Here is a 13269-nt window from a genome sequence, read left to right on the forward strand (position 1 = left end):
TGTGCGGTATATAAGAGTCTTCTCTATTCAGCTCGGTCCATGGCTACACGTTACCTTGACTCGTACTTGACTCGACTTGTCAAGTCGAGAGTCAAGTACTAGACACTGAAGAGGGCCTTACTGTTGAGGTCGAAATACGTATCTGTCAAAGGTACAATAAAGTAGTGGAATTAAATGGAATAGTACAAACTAGTCTCATGACAAGTGAGTGAATTTGATTGACCCTTTACTCATTCGATTAAATATGTGTTACCTTCTTCGCACGCATACACACGAAATGCTTTCATCAAATTAGCAGCACTCATCGTTGTGCATCGACGAACCTTGGGGAGTAGCTCAAAACTTGCGTGGATACCATGAATAGAAGCGGCTAAAACATCTCCTGTATGTCTTCCTTTTATCCTCTTCAACGCTGAAGCACCTGATTTTCTTTCTGTAGTGTTTTAATCGATCCAGTGCAGTCATTCCCAAGTAACTCATTCGGAACTTAGTCCAGCAATCTGCAGTTGTACATACCGTCGTTCGGGGTGACATTGGGCCTAGGGGGTAAGATTGGGCCAAAAACGAAAAATGTTTCAACTCCTAATATCTCAGAAACTGTTACGAATTTTGATCAAAACTTCAAACGGTTCGAAATTATAGTAAAATTCACGTCTAGGAAATCACAAAACAAATTCCAAGAACTAATTGTGCTCGTACCATAATGCTTGGAATTTGAATGTAAAACTATTGATAGAATGAACCAGTGTTAAAATAGTGTCAGTAATGCCCCACACATCTATTACATAACTAGTTTTTAGGTCGATGGATACCTGGTTATCATGTTACGATAATCTGTTGTTGTTTTATCGAATTTTATGAACACAGTCGACTCTCTACATCTCGATGTTCTTTATCTCGATATCTCTCCCTATGTCGATGGTTTCCTCAGTCCCTTCAATCTACATACATTTGAGCTTCCTACATCTCGATAACCTCCCTATCTCGATATCTCTCTATCTCGATGTGTTCTGATCATATTTTGCTCAGGATTCACTCTCCTTATGTCGATATGTTCAAATTTTCAGGCTACTAGACCATCTTTGAACAATAACAAACAAATCAACAACAGGAAACGACATTTGTTTTGTTGTCGTTTTTCATAGCAACTAGCTTTTTTGGATCTAGTACCCATTTCAATTTTCCTTCCATTCCTCGATCTCTCCCTATCTCGATGGTCCCTTCAATATCGAGATGTGGAGAGGCGACTGTATTTATATAGCGGTTCTGGTTTTTCGTATCATCGAGCAATGCACGCTGAAAAGGGGTGAGATTGGGCCAAGCCTTTGGTTGATTTGCCATACATAGTTGGTAAGAGCCGTAATGTAGGCAATTATTTTTAATGAACGATTGAATCGTTGCATCGTCACCGTTGAACTTTATTGTACTTGGCCCAATGTCACCCCCTGTGAGGGGTGAGAATGGGCCAATTTTAAACAACATATAACTTTGAGGAATTTCCCCCTTTTATTATTTTTTCCCCACACAGTGATAAATTCATTGTTCAAGCTTGTACCAAACTAATTAAAACTTGATTACACTGTTAACTTCTAGAGCTTTGTAACATTTATTTGGAGCATACCACATTTTGGCCCAATGACACCCCCGTTGGCGGTACTTAACAAATAATAGCTGTATCCTCAATTTCTCAAGCATTTCTTGGAACCTGTCATCCAAACGTTTTGTTAGTGATTGTCAGCATCCAACCGTCACACCTTCTGGTTATCCCGATTCAACTTTCTTTTTTTTTAAATAAATGGAATCAACGATGCTGAAGTCCAGACCTTCATTAATTATAAGTGCGTGAACAGCACCATGCAGGACTTTCTGAGTGATCGGGATGGTATTGGTATCGTTGTCTCGTTTTCTCCTCCTAGTATTCAACTCCGTTTGGAATTTTTCATCGTTCCATGGTTCCTCTGGAGTAAAATTGAAAAGAATATGTACTGAACGAAATGATAAAATATAAAAGTCTTACCATCAAGCGGTTTCTTAAATTAGCTGAAGATGAGTATTAGAGTGGGGCGCAGTTGTATGGAAAAACGCAAACTTCGTCCGATCTGGTGAGATCAAGGTTTTTCTGAATCGTTTCGGGACTCCAATCAACTGTGCAAAACATGGGCTCGTTTGGTTGCAACCTCGTATGCCGCATCGCGTTGTAACTTTACATGGAGATTAGTATGGCAAAACGAACTTTTTTACATTTTTGCTCTTAGCGGCTTCAATTTATCATCAATCACGTGACTCAATACGTTAGCATATAGTCTGAAAGATGCCGAAAGACTTTGCCGAAGAAGGTACGTAGCTGGAAGGTCTACAAAAAATGTTATTACGTTTCGAAAATTAATTGTTTAAACCACATGCAAGAAATCAATGTTTCTGCCAGCACTACCGGACAACCTATAGTTATCGAAGGGCAAACCCCATCTTCTTTTTTGTAGGATTTTTTTCTTTGTGAAATAATTCCGGATAGCTCCCATTAGCTCTAAAGCCCTATTAGATCAATTATTTTGAAATAACACTCAGTTAAATTATTGGTCTACGTAGTACGGCAGTGCTGGCAGAATAAACTATTTTTTGCATATGGTTTGAACACTCAATGTTCGACGCGTTATAACTTTTTTCGTGGACGTTCCAGCAACGTGCCTTCTTCAGCAAAGTTTTCCGGCATCCTTTGGGTTATATTTTAACGCAATATGCCACTTCAAGACAACATTTTCAAAACGACTTATCTGCTTTTGTAAACAAAGATTCAAACGGCGATTTGACGAATCTGATAAATAGCTCTCCCACGCAAACCAACACCATAAATAGGTAGGCGAAGGATTCCGCTACCTGTTGATGGTGTTGGATTGCGTGGGAGAGCTATCAGATTCGTCAAATCGCCGTTTGAATCTTTGTTTACAAAAGCAGATAAGTCGTTTTGAAAATTTTGTCTTGACTTGGTTTACGATGAACTGAAACCTCTAGAAGTAGAAATGCAAAAATATACGTTTTCCCATACTCATTTCCGTACAAACTTCAAACACGATGCGGAAAGCAGTGGTGGAAATACTCGCTTCACGAGTAAGAAAAGAGTGTAATTGGGCCCACAAAAAATGCCACACTCGCGCGAACCTACTGCTTGCATTTTTCTGGTGCTTGCTTTGTTCGCGAGTACGGGCAGTGCAAAGTAAAAAAGCAGAGCAGTATTTTGTTCGGGAGTAAAAATCACGGTCGCGAGTATTTGTGTTTATTTCAAATACAATGAATAAATTTCACTTGTGATAAACACAATAACTATAAACAAAGGTGTTCTTGCTCGAACACCTCGAACATCCGTGATAAACATGTTCCGAAGTTGTTTTATGACATTTTGCAAATTAACCCGAATGACTCGCGAAGGTTCACGAACATCTTTCGTGGTTCGTTTTTCTGTTTTCTCTGCGAGTAGTAGGTAGGCAAGAAAAAGGCAAAAGAAGTGTTCGCGAGTATTTTGCATTGCCTACTCCTCGTTTTGTGAGCAAGGTTCACAGATTTCCACCACTGGCGGAAAGCGAGGAAGCAACCAATCGGTCCCAAATTCTGCACAGTTGTTCAGGACCTAGAATGGCTTCGAAAAACCATTGATTTGAAAATATGACCATGACGCCCCACTCTAGTATGCATCTTGTGTGACAAGTACAATGGATACACTATGTCCAGGGTCTCGAGAAAGTTTCCAACCAAAGTTTTCCCAATAACATCTAGTCCGGACCTAGAAACAAACTCTTCATCTCCAGATTGGCAATCCTGCGCCTTTGCTCGCAAGGCTACTGGAGAACCGAGTTGATAACCATTATAAAGCTAAAAGAACTTTTTTCATGTAACCCGTTAGCAGTCTCCCGACTAAAACTCTACTCCGAGTCCATCTCTGTTATTCCCCACGGTGATTACATTTGCTTCTATGAGTCTCTATTTTAGATCAATAACAGACGTTATAAAGTTACAAGTACTTAACAATAAATCTGTTTTGCAATCCCAAATCATAATACCTGGTTTTACAGTTCGTGTTTGAGTGATAAAGCGACCTACTTTCCATTATGCAACTCATATAAATTGCATAAAATCCATTTTAACACTCATTTGGGGTGCTACAATGGAAAATCAAAATTAGAACAGTAGCGAAATTACTACAATTTGCTCAATAAGTTTGGATGAGTGCTCAAATAATGTATTCGTCGCGTAATAAATGAAATAGTTCGATGGACATGACATCAAAATTCTCCAAGTCATTCTCCAGTTCATCTATTGCTTTATGGTTTGTCCAGCTATGCAACGTGGCACGATAACATGGCATCTGATTGTGATGTTGAACAAATTTTTTTTACAAGAATGACTATGTGAAGTAAATCAAGATTGATGAACTTCTATGTATAAAAAATCACAAAAATTAAGTATAAAAACCCTGATTAATCCACCTAGCGGCGATGGACCCTTGTAACTTCGAAATCCATAGTCCGATATGTCCAATTTTCAATAGGAAACAATGGGACAAGATTTTTGTTGCGAGCAAATCAGCTAATAGTAAGTGCCTAAAAAGTGAGTGAGAATTTTTCTTGTAAAAAAATATATTTTGGCCATAGCCCATTGGACCAATTGTCAATACAAAACAATGGGACAGGATTCCGCGTCGAATGCAACATGTTGCGAGCAAATTAGTTAAGGATAAGTGCCAGAAAAATGAGTAAGATTAGTTTGCGCACACACATACACACACAGACATCACTTAAATTCGTCGAGCTGAGTCGATCGGTATATAACACTATGGATCTCCGGGCCTCCTATAAAAAGTTCGTTTTCGGAGCAAACATATGGCCTTTACGTATACAGTTAAACCTCCATGAGTCGATGTTCTATGACTCGATATCGACTCATGGAAGCAAATTATTCCATATTAAAAAATATTTTCTGGGTTACTATGATGGTCCCTTCAAACAGCTTCCCAAGGATTTTATATTCCACATCTCGATAGTTCCATGAGTCGACGGTCCCTTCAATATCGACTCATGGAGGTTTTACTGTACTTTGTATTCGAGAAAGGTAAAAAAGGTTCGGTATATCTTGGTGCTTGATCAAAAAAATTATGAGGATGCTCAATTAACCCTCCGGGACTCGCACGGTACATACTGTTACTCCTTGATTAACTTTTTATGATGACACGATCAAGCATTTCACAATCGACGCAGCGCCGCAAAAATGATTTGATCTTGACCATTACAGGTATACCTCGATTATATGGACTTTTTACCTCGATTATATGGACATTTTTTTCGCTCAATGTTTTTTTCTTGTCTAGAGGTTTCAAATATCTGTTGAATATTCTACGTCATATTTTACAATGATTCTATATTTATTGAGGTACATTGGGACAAAAAAAGCCAGGAAGACGTGTTTTAAAGGTTATATATGATGAAACAGCACACTGAATCATATGATCTGCAGACTGAATTGATTTACCAATTTCACGTTGCAAATTCCATTGCAATTGTGTATTTTATTAATCAATTGTTATATGAAAATTTGATAAGAATTGTCAGTCTGAGAAGCGAATGATGAGATGTCCGTATTAACCCTCTCCCGCCCATGGTGTCTGTGGTGCACCATCAAATTTTGCACCTTCTAACCTTCATCGAACTGTTTCAACAACAAAAAGGAATATTGGACACATCTTTATGGTTCCATTAGACTGGAAATATAATCAACTTTGAGTACAAATAGTGAAACTATTGAAAACAATCAATTAACTATTGATTTACAATCAAAAACTTTTTTTTTCGTTTTCCACTAATTTTGGCTATCCCAAATAACTTTTGTTCTAGCATTTTTCTCAAAGATGATTCCTTCCTATTGAAATCTTTGAAAAAAGTCGTGGGCGGGAAAGGGTTAAGCTATTAGATCTTCGCTAACAAACCATTTTCTGCCCTTGGTACGTGGAGTTAAGTGTAGGGAATGGAATTGAACAAAGGGCGGATGGCGCATTAACATCCAGCAAATTTGACCAAGACTGTTTTTTTAGCAGTTTTCCCAGGAAACTGGAAAAGCTTATTTCAATGGCTATTACATAAAGTATCGAACCTGGCATTATTTTTTCTGGACGAAATGGATTATTATTTGAACTGTAAGAAACTGAAAAATCAACTAGAAGTCTTTATATTTGTTCGACTCAAGGTTTGCGGATTATACTGATGCTGTACAGCAGGAAGATAATTTTAGTATCTGGAATGTAAGTTAGCAGTTCTTAAATTATTTGTTGCTTAAAGAAAGTTACCAATCATGCAGGCAGCAAGACTTTGAATTATTTCAATCTTATGATGAATTTCAATTGATTGAATTAGGACAATATAAATATAATAAAAAATGTGCTTAGGGTTATGCGCTAATTCGTCCATGGCGCTAGCATTCGTCATATCAAATTCTAAATCACTAAATACTCGCGAATCGCAAACTAAAATAATGAACTAATCATCTGGCGAGATAGAAAAAAGTGTACACTACGATCTGCATTCATTTAAATTACATTCCGGTGTTACTTACTTGAAATACAGTTAAATTTAACTTTGCGGCTGTGATTTTCGCACAATTTCCTACGTTATCCGTGCGACGAAGGAAAATCCAGTTCGTTCACTGCTGTAGAAGACGCGCAACACCGTCACCAAAATCAACGTAATTCACTGATTTTCACCGCACTTTTCCACATAAATCTCTCACTGCGCACTGAATAAAAGCAATGTTTATTGCTCAAGTCAAAAATAATTAAAAAATAACTACCGGAAGGCGTTCAACTGATCTGTTTTTTCAAACTTTAAAGCGCTTGAAATTTATTTTCTTCGTCGCCTTGTTTATAGTCGAAAAACGCGTTGCCAAACTGGCGGTTTGAACTGAAATAATCTTATGTTACACATCTGATAATACATCATGCAGTCAATAAAAGAAGGTTTTTCAATTATTTTCCGCTAGCGTAATAAAAGTTAAGTCTTCCAAATAAATATTTTTCATTCACACTCGTCATTCATACTAAAATTTTCTACTATTCCAAAAGTTTAAAACAGGAGAAATAATTTCATAATAGAAATTTGTTGGCAGCACTACCCACGTACATGTTAAGCATGTGTGTTAGTTGTTTGACAGACTGAGGCATTTAATTGAATGGCAGCACAATCAAAACCATTTTTATGCGGTCGAAATGGGATTGCACTAGGAAATTTTGTTAACTGGAACCGAAATAGACTTTCAAAATTGACCGAAATGATAGTTATTCTGCATGAGGTTACAGATAAGTCATCCAGTTATCCAAGAAATGGCTTGAGCTCAGGAACAAAGATTTGCACTCCTGTTTTAAGTATGGTACATGCTCCTTGTGGTACACAGAAAGGATACGTAGATGCTCAATTTTCCGATTTCAAATATGGAACATGCTCTCTGTAGCACAAAGAACAGAATGCGTTCACAGCATATGTTCTTGGTCATCCAAGAAATCCCTGGAGTAAGGCCTTTCGATCTACACGCGTAACTAAAAGTTAGTTTTCCGGTTTCAAATATGGTACATGATCTCTGAAGTACAAAGAACAGAATGTGTTCTTAGCATATGTTCTTGGTCATCCAAGAAAACCCTGGAGTAAGGCCTTTTGATCTACACGCGTAACTGAAGATCAATTTTCCGATTTCAAATATGGAACATGCTCTCTGTAGCACAAAAAACAGAATGCGTTCACAGCACATGTTCTTGGTCATCCAAGAAATCCCTGGAGTAAGGCCTTTTGATCTACACGCGTAACTAAAGATCAATTTTCCGGTTTCAAATATGGTACATGCTACCTACAGTACAAAGAACAGAATGCGTTCACAGCATATGTTCTTGGTCATCCAAGAAATCCATGGAGTAAGGCCTTTCGATCTACACGCGTAACTGAATATCAATTTTCCGGGTTCAAATATGGTACATGCGCTCTATAGCACAAACAACAGAATGCGTTCACAGCATATGTTCATGGTCATCCAAGAAATCCCTGGAGTAAGGCCTTTTAATCCACACGCGTAACTAAAGATCAATTTTCCGGTTTCAAATATGGTACATGCTATCTGCAGTACAAAGAACAGAATGCGTTCACAGCATATGTTCTTGGTCATCCAAGAAATCCCTGGAGTAAGGCCTTTCGATCTACACGCGTAACTGAATATCAGTTTTCCGGGTTCAAATATGGTACATGCGCTCTGTAGCACAAAGAACAGAATGCGTTCACATCATATGTTCATGGTCATCCAAGAAATCCCTGGAGTAAGGCCTTTCGATCTACACGCGTAACTAAAGATCAATTTTCCGGTTTCAAATATGGTACATGCTCTCTGTAGTACAAAGAACAAAATGCGTTCACAGCATATGTTCATGGTCATCCAAGAAATCCCTGGAGTAAGGCCTTTCGATCTACACGCGTAACTGAAGATCAGTTTTTCGGGTTCAAATATGGTACATGCGCTCTGTAGCACATAGAACAGAATGCGTTCACAGCATATGTTCTTGGTCATCCAAGAAATCCCTGGAGTAAGGCCTTTTGATCTACACGCGTAACTGAAGATCAGTTTCCAGGGTTCAAATATGGTACTTGCGCTCTGTAGTATAAAGAACAGAATGCGTTCACAGCATATGTTCATGGTCATCCAAGAAATCCCTGGAGTAAGGCCTTTTGATCTACACGCGTAACTACAGATCAATTTTCCGATTTCAAATATTGTACATGCTCTCTGTAGTACAAAGAATAGAATGCGCTCACAGCATATGTTCTTGGTCATCCAAGAAATACCAGGAGTAAGGCCTTTTGATCTACACGCGTAACTAAAGATCAATTTTCTGGTTTTCAATATGGTACATGCTCTCTGTAGTACAATGAACAAAATGCGTTCACAGCATATGTTCATGGTCATCCAAGAAATCTCTGAAGTAAGGCCTTTCGATCTACACGGGTAGCTGAAGATCAGTTTTCCGGTTTCAAATATGGTACATGCTCTCTGTAGTATAAAGAGCAGAATGCGTACACAGCATATGTTCATGGTTATCCAAGAAATCTCTGGAGTAAGGCCTTTCGATCTACACGCGTAACTGAAGATCAGTTTTCCAGTTTCAAATATGGTACATGCTCTCTGTAGTACAAAGAACAGAATGCGTTCACAGCATATGTTCATGGTCATCCAAGAAATCCCTGGAGTAAGGCCTTTTGATCAACACGCGTAACTAAAGATCAATTTTCCGGTTTCAAATATGGTACATGCTCTCTGTAGTACAAAGAACAAAATGCGTTCACAGCATATGTTCTTGGCCATCCAAGAGATTCCTGGAGTAAGGCCTTTCGATCTACTCGCGTAACTTAAGATAAGTTTTCCGGTTTCAAATATGGTACATGCTCTCTTCATAATGGGTACATTACAAATTCAGAAAAGGCCTTAAGATCGTTGGTTACGCGTGTCGACCTGAAGGCCTCCACTTCAGGTATTTCTTGGATATCCGCGAACGGCTTTCATACGCAGATTCTGTTATATGTACCACAATGGAAATATTACATTTACAAAACAGGCCTGTAGATCATTGGTTATGCCTGTAGACCTGATGACCTTCACTTCAGGGATTTCTTGGATAACCGTGAAGATCTTCCATATGCAGATTCTATCATATGTACCACAATGGGTACATTACATTAACATAAGGGACTTCTTGGATAACCGTGAAGATCTTCCATACGCACATTACATAATATGTACCACAACGGGTACATTACATTTACAAAACAGGCCTGTAGATCATTGGTTATGGCTGTAGAGCTGATGGCCTTCACTTGAGGGATCTCTTGGATAACCGTGAAGATCTTCCATATACATATTATATCATATGTACCACAACGGGTACATTACATTTACAAAACAGGCCTGTAGATAATTGGTTATGCCTGTAGACCTGATGACCTTCACTTCAGGGATTTTTTGGATAACCGTGAAGATCTTCCATATGCAGATTCTATCACATGTACCACAATGGGTACATTACATTTTACAAAACAGGCCTATAGATCATTGGTTATGCCTGTAAACCTGATGACCTTCACTTCAGGGATTTCTTGGATAACCGTGAAGATCTTCCATATGCAGATTCTATCATATGTACCACAATGGGTACATTACATTTACAAAACAGGCCTGTAGATCATTGGTTATACCTGTAGACCTGATGGCCTTCACTTCAGGGATTTCTTGGATAACCGTGAAGATCTTCCATATGCAGATTCTATCATATGTACCACAATGGGCACATTACATTTACAAAACAGGCCTATAGATTATTGGTTATGCCTGTAGACCTGATGGCCTTCATTTCAGGGATTTCTTGGATAACCGTGAAGATCTTCCATATGCAGATTATATCATATGTACCACAATGGGTACATTACATTTAAAAAACAAGCCTGTAGATCATTGGTTATGCCTGTAGAGCTGATGGCCTCCACTTCAGGGATTTCGTGGATAACCGTGAAGATCTTCCATATGCAGATTATATCATATGTACCACAATGGGTACAATACATTTACAAAACAGGCCTGTAGATCATTGGTTATCCTGTACACCTGATGGCCTTCACTTCAGGGATTTCTTGGATAATCGTGAAGATCTTCCATATGCAGATTCTATCATATGTACCACAACGGGTACATTACATTTACAAAACAGGCCTGTAGATCATTGGTTATGCCTGTAGACCTGATGGCCTTCACTTCAGGGATTTCTTGGATAACCGTGAAGATCTTCCATATGCAGATTATATCATATGTACCACAATGGGTACATTACATTTACAAAACAGGCCTGTAGATCATTGGTTATCCTGTACACCTGATGGCCTTCACTTCAGGGATTTCTCGGATAATCGTAAAGATCTTCCATATGAAGATTTTATCATATGTACCACAATGGGTACATTACATTTACAAAACAAGCCTGTAGATCATTGGTTATGCCTGTAGACCTGATGGCCTTCACTTCAGGGATTTCTTGGATAACCGTGAAGATCTTCCATATGCAGATTCTATCATATGTACCATAACGGGTACATTACATTTACAAAACAGGCCTGTAGATCATTGGTTATCCTGTACACCTTATAGCCTTTACTTCAGGGATTTCTTGGATAACCGTGAAGATCTTCCATATGCAGATTCTATCATATGTACCACAACGGGCACATTACATTTACAAAACAGGCCTGTAGATCATTGGTTATGCCTGTAGACCTGATGACCTTCACTTCAGGGATTTCGTGGATAACCGTGAAGATCTTCCATATGCAGATTATATCATATGTACCACAACGGGTACATTACATTTACAAAACAGGCCTGTAGATCATTGGTTATGCCTGTAGACCTGATGACCTTTACTTCAGGGATTTCTTGGATAATCGTGAAGATCTTCCATATGCAGATTCTACCATATGTACCACAACGGGTACATTATATTTACAAAACAGGCCTGTAGATCATTGGTTATGCCTGTAGACCTGATGGCCATCACTTCAGGGATTTCTTGGATAACCGTGAAGATCTTCTATATGCAGATTATATCATATGATGGGTACATTACATTTACAAAACAGGCCTGTAGATCATTTGTTATGCTTGTACACCTGATGGCCTTCACCTCAGGGATTTCTTGGATAACCGTGAAGATCTTCCATATGCAGATTCTATCATATGTACCACAACGGGTACATTACATTTACAAAACGAGCATGTAGATCATTGGTTATGCCTGTAGACCTGATGACCTTCACTTCAGGGATTTCTTGGATAACCGTGAAGATCTTCCATATGCAGATTATATCACATGTACCCATAACGGGTACATTACATTTTACAAAACAGGCCTGTAGATCATTGGTTATGCCTGTAGACCTGATGGCCTTCACTTCAGGGATTTCGTGGATAACCGTGAAGATCTTCCATATGCAGATTATATCATATGTACCACAATGGGTACAATACATTTACAAAAACAGGCCTGTAGATCATTGGTTATCCTGTACACCTTATGGCCTTTCACTTCAGGGATTTCTTGGATAACCGTGAAGATCTTTCATATGCAGATTCTATCATATGTACCACAATGGGTACATTACATTTACAAAACAGGCCTGTAGATCATTGGTTATGCCTGTAGACCTGATGACCTTCACTTCAGGGATTTCTTGGATAACCGTGAAGATCTTCCATATTCAGATTATATTCTATGTACAACAATGGGTACATTACATTTACAAAACAGGCCTGTAGATCGTTGGTTATGCCTGTAGACCTGATGACCTTCACTTCAGGGATTTCTTGGATAACCGTGAAGATCTTTCATATGCAGATTCTATCATATGTACCACAACGGGTACATTACATTTACAAAACAGGCCTGTAGATCATTGGTTATGCCTGTAGACCTGATGGCCATCACTTCAGGGATTTCTTGGATAACCGTGAAGATCTTCTATATGCAGATTATATGGGTACATTACATTTACAAAACAGGCCTGTAGATCATTTGTTATGCTTGTACACCTGATGGCCTTCACCTCAGGGATTTCTTGGATAACCGTGAAGATCTTCCATATGCAGATTCTATCATATGTACCACAATGGGCACATTACATTTACAAAACAGGCCTATAGATTATTGGTTATGCCTGTAGACCTGATGGCCTTCACTTCAGGGATTTCTTGGATAACCGTGAAGATCTTCCATATGCAGATTATATCATATGTACCACAATGGGTACATTACATTTACAAAACAGGCCTGTAGATCATTGGTTATGCCTGTAGACCTGATGGCCCTTCACTTCAGGGATTTCTCGGATAACCGCGAAGCTCTTCCATATGCAGATTATATCATATGTACCACAATGGGTACATTACATTTACAAAACAGGCCTGTAGATCATTGGTTATGCCTGTAGACCTGATGGCCTTCACTTCAGGGATTTCTTGGATAACCGTGAAGATCTTCCATATGCAGATTATATCATATGTACCACAATGGGTACATTACATTTAAAAAACAAGCCTGTAGATCATTGGTTATGCCTGTAGAGCTGATGGCCTTCACTTCAGGGATTTCTTGGATAACCGTGAAGATCTTCCATATGCAGATTATATCATATGTACCACAATGGGTACATTACATTT

General features: G+C 38.6%; 2 protein-coding genes across 10 annotated transcripts in view; one reads left to right on the top strand and one right to left on the bottom strand.

Annotated features, from left to right (window-relative positions):
- LOC134213046 (endonuclease G, mitochondrial) overlaps positions 1-13269 on the bottom strand; it is a 458875-nt gene that overhangs the window by 418028 nt on the left and 27578 nt on the right. The window contains exon 3 of one of the 5 annotated variants that reach the window (XR_009979388.1): positions 254-539. The exons of 3 other annotated variants lie outside the window; for them this stretch is intronic. Coding sequence is in view for 1 of the 2 variants with exons in the window: in XM_062691559.1 (XP_062547543.1) it covers positions 1762-1958 (197 nt within the window). In the remaining variant the exon portion in view is untranslated. Of the gene's footprint in view, positions 1-253; positions 540-1746; positions 1959-13269 lie in introns of those variants that run through there. One more of the 5 variants, XM_062691559.1, reaches the window with a different exon arrangement.
- Positions 1-13269, top strand: part of LOC134213042 (uncharacterized) — a 125980-nt gene that overhangs the window by 86682 nt on the left and 26029 nt on the right. The gene's annotated exons all lie outside the window — the stretch shown is intronic.

Source organism: Armigeres subalbatus, chromosome 2 (genome assembly GCF_024139115.2).
Source record: "Armigeres subalbatus isolate Guangzhou_Male chromosome 2, GZ_Asu_2, whole genome shotgun sequence".
NCBI classification, from domain to species: domain Eukaryota; kingdom Metazoa; phylum Arthropoda; class Insecta; order Diptera; family Culicidae; genus Armigeres; species Armigeres subalbatus.